The sequence below is a fragment of the Chiloscyllium plagiosum genome, unplaced genomic scaffold (assembly GCF_037043375.1).
Source record: "Chiloscyllium plagiosum isolate Xiang-an unplaced genomic scaffold, Cpla_swu_hap1 HiC_scaffold_45, whole genome shotgun sequence".
Lineage (NCBI taxonomy): Eukaryota > Metazoa > Chordata > Chondrichthyes > Orectolobiformes > Hemiscylliidae > Chiloscyllium > Chiloscyllium plagiosum.
In genome coordinates this window covers 14482210-14504227 of record NW_028270183.1, presented here as the reverse complement: position 1 = coordinate 14504227, position 22018 = coordinate 14482210, and the positions used below count along the sequence as shown (strand labels likewise).

The 22018-nt window shown below is 44.1% G+C and overlaps 1 protein-coding gene across 1 annotated transcript; it reads left to right on the top strand.

The window, feature by feature from the left end:
• Positions 1 to 1236: 1236 nt before the first annotated feature.
• On the top strand, positions 1237 to 20362 carry LOC122552213 (uncharacterized). Its single transcript, XM_043694845.2, has 5 exons — positions 1237 to 1449; positions 11416 to 11592; positions 13117 to 13230; positions 13319 to 13381; positions 19604 to 20362. Exons 2-5 carry the CDS (start codon positions 11425 to 11427, stop codon positions 19949 to 19951), a joined length of 693 nt encoding a protein of 230 aa, XP_043550780.1. The 5' UTR covers positions 1237 to 1449; positions 11416 to 11424; the 3' UTR covers positions 19952 to 20362.
• The last annotated feature ends 1656 nt before the right edge of the window (positions 20363 to 22018 follow it).

Genomic DNA, 22018 nt, shown 5'->3' with positions numbered 1-22018 from the left:
TTCTTTAAACATTATGATATTTCACGTGCTAAAGGTTGGGAGGTTTCCATCCCAGATTCTCACCAGCCTCTGAATCTCCTGCCCCTTATCCTAAAATGATGTCCTCTTGTGATTCCTGCCAAGTGAAAAACTGAGGGCAAGGATGGGAGGTGTGGATAACCATGTGAAAGGGTACACTCTGAGGGATGAGGGATTGACTGAACGAGGTGTGACTCAGAGGGAATTTGAATTGCGACTTTGATGAGATCCATTTGTTGCTGTGTGGGAGGAATGGAAAACTGATCAGACGCGATGTCATGGGAAAGGTAGGCACGGATTTGGGAAGCACCGACACATCCAGGAGAGGAAAGGGACATTGAAGAGGTGGATTGAAAACCCAGAGCACCGAGGGTGGTTTATTTTGTTGAGAGACTGATGAGCTAGTTTTGGTAAGATCGGGTAACAGAAAGGACAACACTACAAGGTGGAACAGAGAAACTGAGCAGTTATCACTTCTAGGATATGGGGACAAGAGGTGAGTCGCATGGGTGAACTCAGATGAGGAAAGGCACATGTGAAGTTAGGAAGAAGGTAGAATTCAAGACTGAGCTAAAGGGGAGTCTGGAGGGAATATTAACTAGATGAGAGAGGAGGGGCTGTAAAATAGAGGCACCTGCCCAATTATTCTCAATCATTGTGACAAAAACATCCTTACACTTGTTGTTGGTGAAGTCTGAGTGCATGTGTTGGTTCCAAAACTTTAGGTGTACACATGTCACGCTAAATAATTTGTTCAATGATGTGACAACTCAGCAGGGTACAATTTCCATTGAAATACACCATATTTCCTCAGTTCCAGTATTTCATTTCTGAGTAGTGCCTGACCCTGAAATCCAGTACCTTATCATTGGCTTTGTCTTCACTGACAGCTGTAATCATAGCTCAGTTGAATAACGAGAAGTTGTAACTTGGATTGCTACCCCCCCAGCCATAACTCAAAAGTTTTTCCTTTCAAAAAGTTTAAATATTTACTTTTAAGTGTGTTCTGCCTGCTTCACGGATGTCAACAGCGCTTCTGTCTCATTCTGTTCAGCTGCTGATGGATGGCTTTCCAATTGCTAAAGTTGTTAACAACACCCAGAGTAAACATTTACTTTTTAAGATCTTGTTCATGAGTTTGTGATTAGCTCAATGCTACTCCCTCCCCTCCCTTTCTCAGCCTAGCACTGATTGGGACTGGGATCCCACACACAGCAATCCAGTCGGGAACCTTATCACAAGTCTTCACATTCATGATCGGTGCTGGCTCCAAGTGACAACTGAATCAATCTTAAAAGGGCAGATACTCATTGCAATTTGCTGATTTCATCAGAACTCACTCACTGAAGCCTCAGATTATGTTTTCAATATCATTTCCAGGATTCGCTTCTCACTCGGGCGCGTTTTAACCAGTTTGCCCTGGAGCCTAAGGTAAAAATTTTGATCTTTCTATGTTCAGAAGTGATTTTTTAAAAGATCACTTGGGGGAAACATGGGCATCGCTAGTGAGAATATTGATTACCCATTCCTGGAGAACTTTAAGAATATAGGACTATAGGATTTGGGATGTTATGATGAGGTTGTATAAAATGTTGTAGTCTCTTCTGGACTACTGTGTCCAGTCCTGGTCACCCTTTTACAGGAAGGAAATTATTAAACAGAAGAGATTTACCAGAATGTTGCTGGGAATGGAGGGTTTGAGTTATAGGGAGAGGCTGGAAAGGCTGGGACTTTTTTCACTGGATGTTAGAGGTGTGACCTTATTGAGGTCCATAAAATCATGAAAGATACGTTTAAGGTAAACAGCAGGTATCTTTTCCCTAGGGAAGGGATTTCAAGACTGGGGAGAATATTTTTAAGGTGAGAGGAGAAAGATTTTAAAAGGACACGGGCAATTTTTTTACACACGAGTGGGTTGTGTGTAGAATGAACTTCCAAAGGAAGTAGTAGATGTAGGTACACTTAGAGCCATTTAGATAAATTCATGATTAAGAAATGTTGGGAGGGATATGGGCCAAGTGCAGGCAGGGGCAACTAGTTTGGTTTAGGATTACGGTCAGCACACAAACGGTGACCCTTCCTCACCCAGACACGAAACATTAACTCTGATTTCTCTTCGCAGATACTGCCAGACCTGCTGAGCTTTTTTGTCAACTTCTGTTTTCATTTCTGATTTACAGCATCCGCAGTTCTTTCGGTTTTTATGGCCGGCATAGACTGCTTGGACCAAAGGGTCTGTTTCCATGCTGTATGACCCTATGGTGTTGGTGAACCTATACAAACTACTGCAGTCTGTATTGTTTAGCCAGTCCTACAGTACTGTACATTAGGGAGTCCCAGTACTTTGATGCATTTACGGTGAAGCAATAGTGCTGTATTTATTTGAGAGCTCTGTCCAAGTATAGTCAGAACTCACAACATCCCAGTTTTTAAAGTATAAGTCATGAAGGATTATACACTAAGAGATGTCTAATGAGTTACTTGATTTCAGTACCACTTTTGGCTATAGAAGCCTTCTATTGGATCTGGGAAGCACGGAAAGGCTCTCCAGCCTGAACTGTTACCCTGACATTCTGCTGGAGATTACAGGAGTGCATCTATTGGGTGAGAACAAACCCGCTCTTGAGCTTGGACTTGGCTGCGATGCCACTAAAATGGAATGCTCTCTTCGCGTTTACTACAACGGGAGTTAATACTTTCAGCAGAAGTGGAACAAAGTCAATGAAAGGGAGAAAGCACTGCAGAAGGGAAACATAATGTCATTGAGTTGGACATAAAAATCTGTCAGCCCTAGTGCTTCATTATACCTGTCTTGTTTAAATCTATATCCCTTTTTGTTTCCTTATTTGAGAATACATGCAGTATGGCATGCCTTTACAGTCTATTTTAATTCAAAGATTTTACTACACTACATGAACAGCACTCGATGGCAAGGATAGAAAGACTTGCATTTATATAGCACCTTTCATGACATCCCAAAGCATTTCATTGCCATTGAGTGCAATTACTGTTCTAATGGGAATTATGATAGTCAACATGCAGCTCTCTCAAACAATAATGTGGTAATGATCAGAAATCTAAAGATATTAGGAACACAAGGTGTAAATCCCTTCCAACTTTCATCATTGAGAAACAATGCCCAGAAATTGTAATCTTTATGGATATAGGACAACCCCCCTCCTCTTCCCCCATCACATATGCGCTGTCGCCCTGCTATGTACTGTTGAGAAGATGTACTGCTGCAGCTTTTACCAAGGTTACTTCAACAGTATCTCCCAGCCCCATTTGTTCTGCACCAAAACATAACTGTATTCATGCAGAATTCAAGTTCACAACTGAGAGCTTCATGTTAATTAGGTACATTTCAGCAAAATCCCACCCCACTGATGACTAGCTCCCAATATTTATATAATCAATTCAAACCCAATCCATCACTATTCCCTGGTCCTATTCAGTGTCAGATATTCCTTCAGACGATATGAGATGATAACGCCACTACCTGTCCCGCAAAGAAAGACGAGGACAGTAATCAGGTCAGGGTCACACTCTCCACCCTGACTACATCATGTGCCATCACCAGCAATGCCCACCCCCACCCATTCGAATACTACCATGGGGATGGGGTGGGTGGGAGGAGGAATAAAATGCCAATTTGTAAACACTTCAAAATGTTAAAGCACAATGGCCCACCAAGGTTAGAGGGGAAAGAATAAAAGGGAACCTGAGGGGCAACTTTTTTTACAAAGAGTGTGGTACACATATGGAATGAGCAGCCAGCAGATGTGGTTGAGACGGGTACATTAAGAACAGTTAAAAGTGGACAAATACATGGATAGGAAATGTTTAGAAGGACGTGGGTCAAGTGCAGGGAAATGGGGTTAGCGTGAATGGACAATTTGGTCGGCATGGACCGGTTTGGGCCAAAGGGCCTGTCTTCGAGCTGTAGGTCTACCTACGACTCTGTCTCTCTTTGACCAAGCCACATAAGAGGATAATAGCATAGGTAAGCAGAAGCTTGATCAAAGAGATAGCGTCAAGAAGATTCCTAGAGAAGAAAACAGATGAAGAATCTCAAAAAGATTTTTTTTTAAATCCTATCAGGAAGGTGACAGAGGACCAAGCTCTCTTTTACTGACATTATTGACCTCCACTGTATAATCTCAGTATTGTCAATACTATCTTATGTCCATTAAGTAAAGTTTTGATTTTAAATTCCTATCCTGGTTTTCAAATCCCTCTCTCCCTCCCGGTAGAGTCAGAGAGTCCCACAGCATGGAGACAGGCCCTTTAGCCCAAACCGGTCCATGCCGACCAAAATGTCTGCCCACACAAACCCCATTTCCCTGCACTTGGCCCATATCCTTCTAAAACTTTCCTTTCCATGTATTTGTCCAAATGCCTTTTAAATATTGTTAATGTACCTGCCTCAACCACTTATACTGACAGCTCATTCCATATGCATACCACCCTCTGTGTAATAAAGTTGCCTGTCAGGTTTCCTTTAACCTTAAAATGATGCCCTCTAGTTCTTGATTCTCCAACTCTGGGAAAACGACTGAGTGCATTCACCCTGTCCATGCCTCTCATGATCTTATGCACCTCTATAAAGTCCTCCCTCAGTCACCTATGCTCCAAAGAAAAAAGTCCTAGCCTTTCCAACCTCTCCCTATAACTCAAACCGTTGAGTCCATGCAACATCCTTGTAAATTTCCAGTTTAATAACATCCTTCCTATTAACAAGGTGACCAAAACTGAATGCAATGCTCCAAGTGCGGCCTTTCCAACGTCCTGTATAACTGCAACATAACTTCCCAACTCCTATACTCAGTGCCCTGACTGATGAAAGCCCGTGTGCCAAAAGCCTTCTTCACTGCCGTATTGTCAATGCTATCTTGTCTCCATTAAGTAAAGTTTTGTTTTTAAATTCCTATCCCTGTTTTCAAATCTCTCTCTCCCTCCCAATCTCCCAATTCCTCCAATCCCACAATCCTCTTAGATATTTGCACTCCACTACTTCTGCACCCTTGGAGAATAATGCAGGAAAATTTGAAACTATCTATTTTGACTGGAAGAATAAATGAAAATGTTACCTACACGGTGAGAGAATGCAGGTCTGTGTGATGGAGAAAGTTCTGGTAGTCTTGGTGCCTGAATTGGAAAATTATTCAGGAAGCTAATGAAATTTTAAAGTTGCGAGGAGAAAGATTTAAAAAAGATATGATAGGCAACTTTTTTACACAGATGGTGGTTCATGCATGGAATGAACTTCGAAAGGAAGTGTTGGTTTGGGTACATTTACAACGTTTAAAAGACATTTGGATAAATACATGAACAGGAAAGGTTTGGAGGGACATGGGCTCAGCACAGGCAGGAGGGGTCTAGTTTAGTTTGGGATTATGGTCAACATGGACTGCTTGGACTGAAGGGTCTGTTTCCATGCCTTATGTCTCTATGACAGTTTGAAAGATTACGGTTTATAGCGGGGGGAATTGAATGCAAAAGTGCGGAGTTTATGCATCAGATATACAGAGCAATGTTGAGACCACATGTGGAGCACTATGTACAACATTGATCAATTTATTTAAGATGTGGAGGTGCCGGGGTTGAATGGGCGTGGACAAAGTTAAAACTCACACAACACCAGGTTATAGTCCAACAGGTTTATTTGGATGTACGAGCTTTCAGAGCTCAGGTAGCTAGCGGGGCGGGATCACGACACATAATTTATAGCAAAAGATCAAAGTGTCACACCACTGATGCAAAGTATTGAACAAACCTAGATTGAGTCTGTGTTGTAGGTTGACTTGAGTGGGTTCATGATCCGTAGTCCTTTTGGGATCTTTCCTGCTTTCTTGCATTTCTGCAGAAACTTGCCAAGATGATCGGGCACATCGGCACAGATATCAAATTTCTGCAGCGCTCCAAAAGCTTGTACTTATAAATAAACCGGTTGGACTATAACCTGGTGTTGTGTGATTTTTCACTTTATTGAAAGAGTAATGTAAACACAGTTTAGCAAATGTTTATTAGATTGTTACATCGATTGTCTATCGAGGAGAGGCTGGACAGATTAGGTTTGTATCTGCTGGAGTTTGTATCTGTTTGGTAGAGTAACAGATGTCTTGATTGAAACATAAAAGATCCTGAAGAGTTTTGACAGGGTGAGGGTAGAGAGGGTGTTTTCACATGCAGGGGAATGATCCATCTCAGACAGAGATGAGGAGAATTTTTTCTCTTAGAGAATTTGAAATTCTCCTGAAAAGGCAGTGGAAGCCAAGTTGGTGAATATTTTAAAGGCAATTGTTGATAGACTGTTGATGAGTAAGGCAATGAAATGTTAGTTATATTCGGCAGAAATGTGGAGTATTGAGATGTACCGTGATCTTACGGAATGGCTGAACCAGGCTGAGTGGCCGACTCCAGCTCTGAATTCATTTATTCTTCCGCATGTTCATATGTACCTAATTTTAAAACTTTCATAATCCATATTCCAACCTTTATCATATGTTCTGACACTCCCTGTTTTAAATTTCTCCGAGTCTCTTCATTTCTTACCTCATTTTGAAACTGATCCTGATTTGTTAGGTCAATTTGTTAGATAAATGTGAGGTATTGCATTTTGGTAAAACAAACAAGGGTGGGACTTATACAGTTAAAAGTAGGACCCTGGATAGTGGAACAGAGAGACTTCGAGATTCAGGCTGATAATTCTTTGAAGTTTGCATCATAGGTAGACAGGGTGGTTAAGAAGGTGTTTAGCAGGTTTGCCTTCATAGAACATAGAATATAGAAAAGTACAGCACAGAACAGGCTCTTCGGCCTCCGATGTTGTGCCGAGGATTATTCCTAGTCTAAAATAAAATAACCGAACCATGCTACCCGTCAATTCACTGCTATCCATGTTCATGTCCAGCAGTCACTTAAATGTCCCTAATGACTCTGCTTCCACCACCACCACTGGCAACATATTCCATGCATTCACAACTCTCTGCGTAAAGAACCTTCCTCTGATGTCTCCTCTATACCTTCCTCCTAACACCTTAAACCTATGACCCCTCATGGCAATCTATCCTGCCCTGGGGAAAAGTCTCTTGCTATTGCCTCTCATTACTTTGTACACCTTGATCTGGTCACGTTTCTTCCTCCTTCTCTCCCGTGAGAAAAGTCCGAGCTTAGTCAACCCTTCTTCATAAGACAAGCCCTCCAGTCCAGGCAGCATCCTGCTAAACCTTCTTTGCACACTCTCCAAAGCCTCTGTATCTTTCCTGTAGTAGGGCAACCAGAACTGGACACAATATTCCAAGTGTGGTCTTACCAGGGTTTTGTAGAGCTACAGCAAAACCTTGCAGCTCTTAAACTCGATCCCCGTGTTAATGAAAGCCAACACACCATATTCTTTCTTAACAACCCTATCCACTGGGGGTGGCAACTTTGAGGGATCTATTCCCTTGAACACCACGATCCCTCTGTTCCTCCACACTGCCCAGAATCCTGTATCAGCATTCAAGTTCAACCTTCCAAAATGCATCACTTCGTATTTATACGGATTGAACTACATCTGCCATTTCTCAGCTCAACTCTGCATCCGGTCAATGTCGCGCAGCAGCTTACAATAGCCCTCAATACTATCAACGGTACCTTCGTGGGCAAATTTACTAACCCACTCCTCATCCAAGTCATTTATAAAAACTCCAAAGAGCAGGGGCCCAAGAACAGAGCCTTGTGGGACCCCACTCAACACTGACTTCCAGGCAGAAAACTTTCCATCTACAACCACTCTCTGCCTTCTGTCAGCCAACCAATTCTGAATATAGATGGTCAAATCTTCTTGTGTCCCATTCCTCCTGAGCTTATGGATGAGCCTACCATGGAGAACCTTGCTGAAGGTTCTTGCTGAAATGCCTTGCTGAGGTCCATATACACCAAATCCACTGCTCGACCTTCATCAACTGTCTCGTCACCTCCTCAGATAGCTCATTAAGATTTGTGAGACATGACCTGCCCCTCACAAGGCCATGCTGACTGCCTTTAATCACGCTATGCCTTTCCAAATAGTCATAAATCTTACCCCTCAGAATTCTTTCCAAAACCTTGCTGACCACTGCCATAACACTGCCTGGTCAATAATTGCCAGGGATTTCCCTTTTACCCTTCTTGAAAAGCGAAACAACATTTGCCTTCTTCAATCCTCCGGTACGACTCCCGTGGAGAGTGACGATGCAAAGATCTTTACCAGCAGTTTAGCAATCTCCTTTCTTGCTTCCCAGAGCAACCTCGGATAAATCTGGTCTGGCCTTGGAGACTTATCAATCTTAATGTTTACCAAGATTTCCAGCACATCACTTCCTCAATCTCGATCTGTTCAAGCCTGTTTCCCGGCTCCTCAAAGTTCTCATTCACAACAAGTTCCCCTTCTTTACTGAAAACTGAAGCAAAAGACCCCCTTAGGGCTTCCCCTATCTGCTCAGACTCCACGCTCAAGTCCCCTCCCCTATCCCTGACCGGCCCTACCTTCTCCCTGATCATTCTCTTATTCCTCACGTATGAGTAAAATGCCTTTGGTTCTCCCTAATCCTCCCTTTTTCCTGCTCCTCCTGGCTCTCCCCAGTCCATTTCTGAGCTCCTTTCTAGCAATCCTCTAGTAATCCTCTAAAGCTGTGCTAGACCCTTGCTTCCTCCACTTTACGTAAGCTGCCTTCTTTTTAACGAGAAGCTCCTCTGTTCTTGTCATCTAAGGCTCCTTCATCTTACCCCTTCTTGCTTGTCTCAGAGGAACAAATTTGTGCATTACTCACAACTGCTCCTTAAACAGTCTCCACATGTCTGCTGTGCCCTTTCTGTGGAACAATTGCTCCCAATCTGTACTTCCCAAATCCTGTCTGATAGCATCATAATTTCCTTTTCCCCAATTAAATGTCATCCCATGGTAACTGCTCCTTTCCCTCTCCATGGCTATGATAAATGTCAGGCAGTTATGATCACTGTCACCAAAGTGTTCTCCCACCACGAGATCTGACACTTGTCCTGGCTCATTGCCGAGCACCAAATCCAAAATGGTCTCTCCCCTCGTCTGCCTGTCTACATACTGAGTAAGGAAACCCTCCTGAACATACCTGACAAAAACAGCTCCATCCAAACCATCTGCACTAAGGAGGTTCCAGTCGATATTGGGAAGGTTGAAATCACCCATAAATACAACCCTGCTACATCTGCATTTTTCCAAAATCTGCCAGCCTATGAGTTCTTCGATCTCCCTACTGCCATTACAGGGTCTGTAGAAAACTTCCAAAGAAGTGGCTGCTCCTTTGCTGTTCCTAACTTCCACCCATACAAACCTTCCTTGACAACCTTGGTTTCTGGAGCTGTGACACACTCTCTGATTAGCCATGCTACACCTCCTCTTCTTTTCCCCCCCTCCCTGTTCTTTTTAAACGTTCTAAACCCTGGAACATCAAGCAACCATTCCTGCCCCTGTGAAACCCACGTCTCCGTTATGGCCATAAAATCGTAGTCCCAAGTACTGATCCATGCTCTAAGTTCATCACTCTTATTTCTGACACTTTAACCAATCCGTTTGTTTCATTACATGAAAAACCTTCCCGATAGATTGCTCAGAATTTTGAGTGTACAATTTGGGACATCATATTGAGGTTGTATAGGACATTGGAGTATCATATAATCCCTACAGTGTCGAAGCAGGCCACTCAGTCCATACTGACCCTCCAAAGAGCATCCCACCCAGACCCACCCTCTATCTCTAACCCTGCATTTCCCATGGCCAATCCACCTAACCTGCACATCTTTGGACAGTGGGAAGAAACCAGAGAAGACCCAGTCAGACATGGGGAGAATGTGCAAACTCCACACAGACAGTCACCTGAGGCTGGAATCTAACCCGAGTCCTTGGTGCTGTGAGGCAGCAGTGCTAACCACTGAGTTGATTAGCCATCATGTTGCCCACTACAGTGTCCAGTTTTGATACCCTGTTACAGGAAGGATACTATTAAGCTGTAAAGGATTCAGAAAAGACTTACCAGGATGTTGCCAGGAATGGAGGGATTGAGCTACAAGGAGAGACTAAATCAGTTGGGACTTTTTTCACTGAAGCGTAGGAGGTGACCTTATGGAGGTTTATAAAGTCATGAGGGGTATAAAGAAGGTGAATGGCAGGTGTCTTTTCCCTAGGGTGGGGGTTTTCAAGACCAGGGGGCATATTTTAAGGAGAGGAGAAAGATTTACAAAAGATATGAGGGGCAAATTGTTTTTAATATTGACTGTGATTAGTGTGTGGGATGAACTTCCAGAGGAGTGGTGAATTTGGGTACAGTCACAACATTTGAAAGACATTTGGATAAGGGCATGAAGAACAAATATTTGGAGGGATATGGGCCAGATGCAAGCAGGTGTCACTAGTTTAGTTTGGGATTATGGTCAGCATGGACTGGTTGGACCGAATGGGTCTGTTTCCGTGCTATGTGACTCTCTGACTCTCTCTCTTTGACTAAGCTTTTGATCATTTGCCCTCGTAAATATCTGTATGGCTTTGTGTGACAAATTGCTTTATATGCTGCTGTGGAGCACCTTGGGCTGTTTCACTACATTAAAGGCACTATATAAAGGCGACTTGTTGTCAACCTGTATGAGGAGTTTGAAACAACGATCTCTCTAAGTTAAACAACCATTCAGTCAACTCCTGCAGATCAACACACATAATAGGTATGTTATGGACCAGACCAGACCCCCTCAAAATATTTTAAAGTGGTCACCTCAACCTTATCTTTTTCTTTTTATAACGGCAAATTAAAGTTCCAACGTGGCTGGTCAAAATACTCAATGTTAAGCAAACCACATTTTATTCAAATACTATAGCTAAAATAGAGCAAAAGAAATAAGAACTTAAGTTACCTTAACTCTACTGGAAAGCTTAACAGAATAATTAGTAACTATTACTAATTAACTGTTCCAACACAGTAACATCCCATAACCAGACCCCTTAGGCAAAAGGACAAATTCAGAAAGCTCTCATGTAACATCTGACAGAGAAAGAGAAACCCTGGCTTCCATTTGTAATCAAGAGAGGGGACAAAATAGCTTTTACTTCTTAAAACCTCCAGCAGCTTCTGCTGAACCCAGAAGTTGAAAAAAAAAGAAGCAATCCTGGCCTCTAAGAGCTGGCCACACCCATCCAGGCTGCTTCTATTGTTCCAACTTCTTAAAATAAAACCCAACGTCTCACAGGCTGTTTATGTTAGCACAGATTGCTCTCGTTCAATCTCTCTCTTAACACAAACTAGGACAAAACACACCTCTAAAAGCAACAGCATCATCACAGGTGTAACAATAGAGTACTGAGTAAGTATGATGGGGATGCTGAATGCTATGTTTCTTCTGTTGCAGGAACAAGTTATGAGCAAAGATCCAGTCGTTAGTTTGCTGAGTTTCACACAGCTCAGCATGGACAAAAGAAGGAGTGAGAGCTCAGTTCTCGCCAGAGGCAAGGAGAAACGAACGTCTATCTCAAGTAAAGCAAGAACCAATAGCCTTACTTCAACATGTAAAGCAGCAACAACAGAGGTAAAAAAAAATCACAATGTAGCTAAGATGCAGTCAGAACATGAGAAAAACATCAATGGCTCCATTCAATTATAATGTATTGGTCATGCTTTTCTTTCCCTAATGTTCTCACATCATTCAAACTAATCCCGGCTTGGTGCTAATCCCACTCTTGCTTCACAGACGTTCAGACTAGCAGTCTCAGGCTGACGTTCTCTCACTATCTGAGCATGGCACATATTCCGAATCAGACAGCACAGATGGAGGCCATTTGGCCCAATGCACCTGTGCTGACTCGTGATGGAGAAATTGACTTTCTCATTTCCGGATCCTTCGTCTATATGCTGCAAATTCCTTCTTATCAAGTACAGATGGAAAGCTACTATTGAATTCACTTCATCTGCCATTTTAAGCAATGCATTCCAGTCAGAAAATAAATGATTCTCAATTCTTTATTCCTTTTGCTAACTATTTAAGACGTGTCTCTGTAAGGGCAAGAGCAACCGATGTAACCTTTGTATTATTGTTGGGTATAAATATCACAGTGTGGGTGGAGTTAGAAAGGTCTGGCAAGAACATTGGAAGAAGTACGTTAGAATGTGTGACGACCTGAAAGAGACAAAGAGAGCATATTGATGTGAAAACTCCAAGAAGACAGATTAGTAATTATGTATTGTAACTATAAAACAGAGCTTGGTATAAGATTAGCATGTATCATAGCATCTTGTAGTAGTATGACTTTGAAGCATCAGCCCGAAGATGGGTTCTTCACTTTGCCTTCTCCTCTACCAGTTTGTATCAAATCCAAAACATATCCCATGGCATAAAAACTTGTGACAACAGAATCTGCAATGGAAACAGCTTTTCCTAACAGAGAAACAGGAGCAGGAGTAGGCCATTTGGCCCTTCAATCCTGCTCCACCATTCAAAAAGATCATGGCTAATCATCCAACTCACTCCCCTCTTCCCATTTCTCTCCCTTCACTTCTTGTCCCCTTTAGTCCAAATAACAATATCTAACCTCTTGTTGAAAACAATCAATGTTATGGCATTCTGTGGTAGAGAATTCCACCTGCTCATAACTCTCTGGGTGAGGACATTTCTCTTCAGCTCAGTCCAAAATGGCCAACCCCATATCCTTACACCAGATGCCTGGTTCTTATTTACTTGAGATATTTCCTGAGCAAGCTGTTCTGAGATGTTATTACACACCTCTGGAGTAGACAGGATTTGAACCTAGGCCACCTGGCTGAGAGGTAGAGACACCACCACAGCACCACATGCTCTCAGAACATTAGTTTAAGGTTCTGGATTACTAGTCCAGTGACATGACTGCAATGCCATCACCTCTGTCCCTCTCTTATTTGGATTAACAAATCTTTTCATCACTGAATAACTTGACTTTCGAAACTGGTCTGGTTAAAGATATAAACTCTCCCATTAATAGAGGGGTCTATAGTGCGAGACTCTCGCACTTACCCCTCACCACACTTCAAAAATGCACTTGACATTAGTTCCTTAACTCCCTCTAACTCTCTATTGCAGGTTGGAGGAGTGAAAGGGGGAGTGCCACTGGGGAATGTTTTAAGTGTGACACGCCCTCCCGCATTCACCTTCAGTGGGATTGTCGTTGCCAGGAGACTAACAAAGAATTTAAAGGTGATTGAAGTTTGAAGTTAAAGAATTCCAAATTCACTGTCAAAGCACGAAACTAACTTTTGTTTTAAAATTGCTTTTATGTTGGAAGGAGAGAACAGCTTTGAAGCGAGCTGCAAAGATACCAACGGTTACCAAGATTATAAACGAACAGGTCTGTAATATTCTCTCCCTCAATAAGAGTGTGGCAATCCTCCATTGCTTTTGTCACTGCTGATAGATTAACTGTTTTGTCAGGATTGCCAAGTTTGGGTGGATGTATCACTGGATGTCTTGATAAATGACCTTTGGCTTCCAACTGCAACCCCCAGCATCTATCTTCTGCTAGGTTCTTGTATTTGGTTACTTATACCTCACAGTACCCCAACCAATCAGGAAACACAAAGATACTTCCTTGCCAAATTCGATTGCTGAACAACAGCCTTTTCTACTATGCCCCCCCCCCCCACCCCACCCAGCTCCATAAATTGACATGGTGGAAAACAGACCCAATTTATTCCAATGCCCTTATTCTTTTTTCAGTTTTTGCTCAAGACAATGTCCAGAAAATGTGTCATGAGTCCTGGATAATCCAGGTCAATCCTGGAGGTTGGTAACCCTACAGGCGATGCAGGTTCTGGGGTGATGAGTCCTCCTGTGACTACCTCTCCCTCTCTGGGAGATACATGGAACCCCAACGTGACAACAGCACTGCAGAATCCAGGCATTCTGATTGGGATGTTGAGAAACACGGGTGTGAGTGCATTCCAGATGCTCTTTGAAAAGAGACAAAGCCAGTTGTATTTCAGAGGATGCCTTTGAAACACAAAGTTTTGGTTCAAATCCCACACTAGGACTTAACTCAAGGTTGCTGTTCCATTGTTGTGCTGAAGGAGTAAAGCTAAAGTTGCCATAGTCCCAGAAGGCTACTCTCTCATAAGAGAGACAAACTGGTGCTGTTTAACCTGAGGGTCACCATGCCTCAGGTGAGGGGAGAGGTTGGGAAGGAGAATCCTTCATGGTCATCTCAGTTGGTGCGGGCATTGAACCTGTGCATCGTTCTATATCACAGACCAACCAACTGAGCTAACTGACCCCGAACTGATGGATTGCTGCATTGCTGGAAGTGCTGACTTTGAAATGACACATTAGTCCAAGACCCTGCCTGCTAAAAACATCCCATAGTGCTAATGGAAGGGGAGCAGGAGAACTCCCCCTTCACATCCTGGCCAATATTTATCCCTCATACACCATGTGAAGATGGATAATTTCCTCATCACCTCATTGCTGTTTGTGGGATTTTACTGTGTACAAATTGGCTTCCCTTTTTCCGTCAACATTAGCTGCTAAGTTTCTGGAAAGAACGAAAGAGTTGCATTTGCAAAGCATTTTTTTTATGACCACTAGATGTCCCAAGATGCTGTACAAACAGTGAATTTTTGTGAACTCACTTTTGTGAATTATAATCACCATCATAGTTTCAGAAACGAGGTAGCAAAATATATAATAACTCCCACAAGCAGCAATCTGACAACAACCAGGTAACCTGTTGTTTGTAGCTTTTCATTCTCCTGTCGAGATTGTTATCCACTCCTTTGTCTGTCCAACTGTTCTCTCTCTTTGAGCTCTACCTGCACCTAATGTTTACTCCTTATTCCCTTCTCCCACCCTATCGCCTGCATCAGAAACAACTTTTTTTGAGTTACCATCAGTTCTGAGGAAGGATCACCGGACTGGAAACATTAAGTTTGGGTGAATGTATCTCTGGATGCCTTTGGCCTTCAACTACACCCCCCCCCCCCCCCCCCAACCTCTACCTTCTGCTAGGTTCTTGTGTTTGGTTTGATTTCCCTTCACAGATGCTGCCAGACCTGATGAGCTTTTCCACTTTTTGTTTTTGTTTTATTGTGCTGTTGTTGGGGAGCTCTCATGATCAAGTAAGTCTATTAGCCTGTGCTCAGGTAGGAATGATGTGAACGCTTTGGGGAGGGTGCAGAAACAATTTCGAGAACGGATCCAGAAATTGGAACCTTCATTGACGAGGATAGATTGAAGACATTGGAACCCTTCTCCTTGGAGAAAACAAAGCTGAGAGGAGATTTGATCGAGGTTGGGTAGAGGAGATAAGGAAAAGCTGTTCTCGTTCAGAAAAGAGGAAAGAACAAGAGGATTCAGATTTAACGGGATGTTCGGATGAAGCAAAGGTGATGTGAGAAAATCTTCTTCACACAGCGAGTAGTGAGGGAATGGAGTTTACTGTCTAGAAATGCGGTGGATAGGATCACAGAATCCCTACAGTGTGGAAGCAGGCCACTTGGCCCATCAAGTCCACACTGACCCTCTGAACAGCATTCCACCTAGACCCATTCCCCTACCCTATATTTCCCATGACTAGTCTATCCAGCCTGCACACTATGATCAATTTAACATTGGCAATCCACCTACCTACACATCTTTGGACAGTGGGAGGAAACTGGAACACCTGGAGGAAACCCACGCAGACACGGGGAAAATGTGCAAACTCCACACAGTTGCCCGAGGGTGGAATCAAACCTGGGAGCCTGGCGCTGTGAGGCAGCAGGGCTAATCACTGGGCCACTGCGCTGTGGATATGAGGCAAAGGCAGGAAATTGGCACGAGATAATTGATGGGCTGAATGGCTTCCTTCACCGCTATAATAATTGACTGATTCTGAAGTCTCTGTGGGATTGGTAACCACAACTGCTGACTCTCTGAGGCAACAGTGCCACTAAGACACTGTAAGAAACTAAGGAGAAACGAAATCATTTAATTTAATTCATCATCTCTCACCTGGTGAACAGGAAAATGGAAAGAGGAACAAGAATAAACCATTCAGCTCTTTGAGTTAATTCCATCATTCAGTTAGATCATGGATGCTAATTACCTCAATCTCCATTTTAGCACATGCTTGCTCAGTGGTTAGTACTGCTGCCTCATAGTGCCAGGGACCCAAGTTCGATTCCAACCTGTCTGTGTGAGGTTTGCACATTCTCCCCGTATCTGCGTGGGTTTCCTCCGGTAGCTCTGGCTTCCTCCCACAGTTCAAAGATGTATGGGTTAGGTGGATTGGCCATGCTAATGCCCATAGTGTCCAGGCTAGGTGGGTTAACTATGGTAAATGTATTGTTACATAGATAGGGTCGATGAAGACTTATTGAGCCAAAAGGCCTCTACCTGCACTGTAGACACTCCACCACAAAGAGATCCTGAGCGATGGGGTCAATGAGCTGGGGACATGCAGATGGAGTTTAATTTGGATAAATGTGAGGTTTTGTATTTTGGTAATACCAACAAGGACAGGACTTATACAATTAATGGCAGGGCGCTGGGTAGTGTTGTTGTAAAGAGGCCATCAAATAACACTGGGGAGCATCTCAGAGACCTCCTCATCCAAGGGTCTGTCATCAATCTGAAGACCCTTGAATGCATTCCACAGCAGGCTAGATACCACGAGCTCAGCAACACCCCAGCCCTGAAAGAAGTAGGGAAGGCCTTCCACCGGCTTAAGAACAAGGCAGCTGGAGCAGACAGTATTCCTGCTGAGGCATTGAAGTGCGGAGGCACAGAGCTCCCAGAGCAGCTACATGCCCTCGTCTGCCTTATCTAGAAGGAGGGGAGCATCCCAGGAGAGCTCCGAGATGTCACCGTCATGAGTATTTCCATAAAAGGAACATGTTCATCTGTGGTAACTACAGGGGAATCTCCCCGCTGTTGGCCATTGGAAAAGTCATCGTCAAGGTTCTCCTCAACTGTGTCCTCCCTGTGGCTGAGGAACTCCTGGAATCGCAGTATGGCTTCTGGCCACAGAGGGGCAGAATGGGTGTGATTTTCACGATGTGACAGCTGCAGGAGAAAAGCAGAGAACAGAACCTCCCCCAGTACATGGCTGCCCCCGACCTTACAAAGACTTTCGACAGCATCACCTTCTCCACTTTGGCTACACCATGAAGTTTGTCCCCATCCTTCGCCTCTCCACGATGACATGGAAGTCATGACAAATGGCTTCCCCATCGACCCATTCCCCGTTCGGACTGGGGTCAGGCAGGCCTGTGTCATTGCTCCAACACTCCTCCTGATCTATCTCGCTTCAATACTTCACCTCACTGCCGACAAGCTCCCCGGTGGAGTGGGGCTAAGCTACAGAACCAGCAGGAAATTATTCAACCTCCCCCCGCCTTCAAACCAAAACCAAACTCACCCCAACCAGTGTCATCGGTGATTGATGTTTGTGGGTGTGTGTGTGAGCAATCTCAGAGGGCGAAGTCCAGATTATTGTCACCTTCTTTCCAGAGGCATGTAAAAGCATGAGTCTCACCGTGAACATCCACAAGGCAAAGGCCCTCCACCAACCTGCACCGGTATTGCAGAGCTGACCCCTGATCATCAAGGTCAATGGGTAGGCCTTAGAGAACATTGACCACTTCCAATAACTTAGCAGTGTCCTGTCAACCAAAGCAGTGATGCAGTGATCCAGCACTGCCTCCAGTGTGCCAGCACAGCCTTCAGCTGCCTGAGGAAAACAGTGCCTGAGGACAACAACACCAGATCCCAACACCAAGCCCATGGTATACAGAGCTGTGGTGGTTCCCACCCTCCTAGATGGCTCTGAGATGTGGACGGCCTACAGCAGACAGCTCAAGGCTGTGGAGCAGTCCCACCAACACTGCCTCTGCAAGATGCTGCCAATCCACTGGGAACACAATGTAGCAACACCAGCATCCGCGACCAGGCCAACATCCCCAGCGTTGAGGCACTGACCACCATACACACACACACACGCGCACGCGCACACACACACACACACACACCAATCCCCTCCCTCTTGATCGGCTGCAATGGGCTGAGCATGCCGTCCAGGTGACTGACACGAGACTCTTGAGCGGGTGCTCTATTCCCAGCTCCAAAATGGCAGGTGAGCCCCAGGTGGACAGGGGAAGCTGATACCCTCAAGGCCTCACTGGTGAAGTGCGGCATTCCCACAGACGCTTGGGACTCACTGGCCCAAGACTGTCCTGAAGTGCAGGAGAGGCACCTTGAGACTTGTCATTGGGAAAAAGTAGAAGTCGGATGCAAACAGCAGAAGTAGCGCGCTTCCACCCCAATACCCCACCCACCCCTTCCCTCGACCACCTTCTGCTCAAAGTGTAACAGAGCCTGTGGTAGCCTCATTGATCCGTACAGCCTCCTATGGGCTCACCCTGAGAGTGGAAGAGAGTCATCCTCGTCTGTGTGGGACTGCCAATGATGATGATGATAATGATGATGATGCAGAACAGAGAGACTGAGGGGTTCAGGTACACAATTCTTTGAAATTTGCATCACAGATAGACAGGGTGGTTAAATAAACGTTTAGTATGCTTGCATTCTTTGCCCTGACCTTTGAGTGTAGGAGTTGGGACATCATGTTAAGATTGTACAGGACGTTAGTGAGGCCATTTTGTAGTACTGTCCAACTCGTCCATGCCAATCAGATATCCTAACTTAATCTAATCCCATCAGCCAGCATTTGTCCCTATTCCCTCTAAACCCTTCCTTTTCATGTACCCATCTAGATGCCTTCTAAATGTTGTAATTGTACCAGCCTCCACCACTTCCTCTGGCAGCTCATTCCATACACGTACCACCCTCTGTGTGAAAAAGTTGTCCTTCAGGTCCCTTTTCAATTTTTCTCCTCTCACCCTAAACCTATGCCCTCGAGTTTTGGATTCCCCTACCCTGGGGAGAAGACCTTGTCCATTCACCCTATCCATGTCCCTCATGATTTTATAAACATCGATAAGGTCATCCCCTCAGCCTCTGATGCTCCAGGGGAAACAGCACCAGCTCTCCCCATAGCTCAAACCCTCCAACCCTGGTAACATCCTTGCAAATCTTTTCTGAACCCTTTCAAGTTTTACAACATCCTTCCTATGGGAGGGAGACCAGAACTGAACACAGTATTCCAAAGTTGGCCTTGTTTGCAGAAAGCAAACTGATTACACCCGAGCCAAAATCTTGATCCTGGAGGTGGGGTAGTTCTTCACAGAGGTTTGATTAGCTGTAAAGGTAATATTGGGGTAAAGGGGATTAATTGTCCTTTCTGAAGCTTATAGAGAGATCATTTCCATAGGTATTGTCTAGTGTAATATAGTTTGTAGTTTTCTTCCATGTAATAAACTTTTATGTTCTTTTGTTAAAAGTACATTGGCAGCCTCTTGTGGATATGTTCTCCATGGTAAGCAGAAGAATAAAACGAGAACTTATTGAGGCAGGTTTCGCTTTAGGATCTGATTTATCCTGTATTACCATTCTGTGAAATAATAACAATATATCCAGTGACAGAAATATCTAAATGGAGCAGAAAGTTAATCATCGGACTCGCTTCTCCATTCTCCAGGTGCCACCGTTTTCCTCGAACCCCCCTCAGAAGTTTTGCACCTTCCGAGTTCGAGGGTTCCTGGAGGAATACCTGCCTGACAAGCTTCGTGGCATCACTTACGGCCCTGCCCTCGCCAGTCAGCTCTCGAAAGAAATGAGCGACGAGATTAAAACGTTTGCGAAAGGGATCCTGCCGCCCAGATACAAGCTGGTGTGCATGGTAACACTGGGCGAGAAGAGAAATGAGGATGCTGTGTTGACCAGCCGGGCACTCTGGGACAGTTATGCAGACACCTTTGTGTCCCATTGCTCTGAGTGTGGCACCATGTTTTGTGTGGCCTGTATCTTTGCTGTGTACTGTGAGTGAACAACTCTTTGGCTGGAGGCTTACAGTATCAGAAGGATTACATCGGCTTAGGTTAAGTAGAGGAGATTGCTGGGGATCTAATTGCTGTGCTGAGAGGTACCTGGAGACAATTGTTTTCCTTTGGTGTGAGGGAGACTCTTTATCAACTGCTTTCTCCACCTGTTCATTGCTCTGCACCCCTTCTAGAACTGTACCCGTTATGTTGTGTTGTCTGCTCATGTTCTGTGTACCCTGTTATGACACGGGTAAACCCTTCTGCTAATTTAAACCAAACACACAGAAAAGTTCACCTCGCCTCGGAATCTGTTAAAGTATGAATGACAGAGATCTACCCCAAATCTCACCGCTTAAAGACAAAGAAATAATTTTATTCTTTAACTCCAAAAGAGATCATTAAACAATTATCGACAACTGTATGCCTCCTTTGTCTTAATGATTTATTTACCTCCCACTCTATAACAATATACTGGTCGGATAAAGCCCCTAATAACTTTATGGAAAATCAATTTTCAAAACCAGCCAACTGTGCCGATCCTCCTCTGTGTCTTCGTGGGTCATCTTTGGTCTTCTGCTGTACAGATATTTCATATGAAAAAGGTACCTTTTAGAGAGAAGGATTGCGGGCAGTCTGTATGGCAGTAGGTGCTCTTATCTCTGGCTAACTGTCCAAAATGCCTGCTTTTTATACCCCAAAACACTGGATCATCTCACTGGTTTGATGTTGTCAAACCAGCAAAATTCAAATTCGATTGGGTTTTAGTATCTTGAGGCATTATTTAAACTGATTGGTTGAATTCGATCTGCTGTGAAAACGATGAGGTATCTTATGTTACAGCTCAAATGTTACATCTTCCAATTATCCAGTACACTCTGAGCCTGCAGTCATTCACATGATAGGCTTGTCAGCTTTTCAACTTTCACTGTATCTTAAAGGTACAGTACACACTTTCAGCTCCACAACAACCCAAAATGTCTCACCTCATAATACGATGCCCAGAACGACCCACAGTAACTCCAGGTTTGACATTATCAGGATGCTGAGGCTTGAATTCTGTCCTCTTATATTCTACCCACCTTGCTATATAAAGGTTCCTTTAGTTTCTGTACATGCCATTTTAATGATTTGCACACCCTGGTCCGCAGTCTGTTTTAACATCCAATGCACCCCTGCCCATCTGAGCAAACTCTACAGACCAGGTTCAACAGTCTTAATGGCTCTGGTAGAATATCCAGTTGTTTACAGAGAGCAGGAAGTTCATTGGTTACTAATCTATGCTCTTCCATGGAAACAGGATTTCTTGGATTAGGAATGGGGGAAAAGTCAATCTGAGATCTTCATCCAGTAAAGCGATCACCTGCCCCCCTCACCTTAGCTATAAGTGTTGAATGTGAACAGGATTGAGTTTGATGCATTGCTTTACATGGGCAGTTGAAGACAAATGGCATAAAGGGATCAAGGGTAGGATTGAGAAGTCAGGATTGTTGCTTGCATGGAAGATAACCCCTGTATGATTGGGCTGAAAGGCCTGGTTCGTTGCTGTCTGAAGTCTAATTAGATGAACATCACAGCTTACAAGTGAAGAACATGGCCTAGGGATGCGACTGGTGATTAGAAATCTGGTGTTTATGAAAACGTGTTGCCTTCAGGGAATGAAGAGAGGAAGCATAAAGCGAAACACCACATCCATGGGATGCATTGCAATGATCCCAGTACAAAGCCTTCAGCCACCCAGTTACTGTGACAAAACCACATGCATTTTCCCATTCCTTACAGCACTCCAAGACACAGCTTTGGAGCAGGTTGCTGTGGCTGGGTGGGTGGGTGTTTTGTTACGAATGGTCCTCAGGTCCTGCATGACCTCTGTTGCTGGAGGTTCCCGAATACCAATTGGAGTGAGCAGGCTGCATGGTTGTAAAGTCAGGCATGCTGGGATATGTCAGCTGTGACCCTGCTTTTTCATTGACTGAGGTGGAAGTGTCAGGCCACATTGTGTCAATTGTTCTCATGGCAACCGGTCACCCTGGGGTAACTCGTAGCCAAACGAAAACATTTCAAAGCAAACAGCT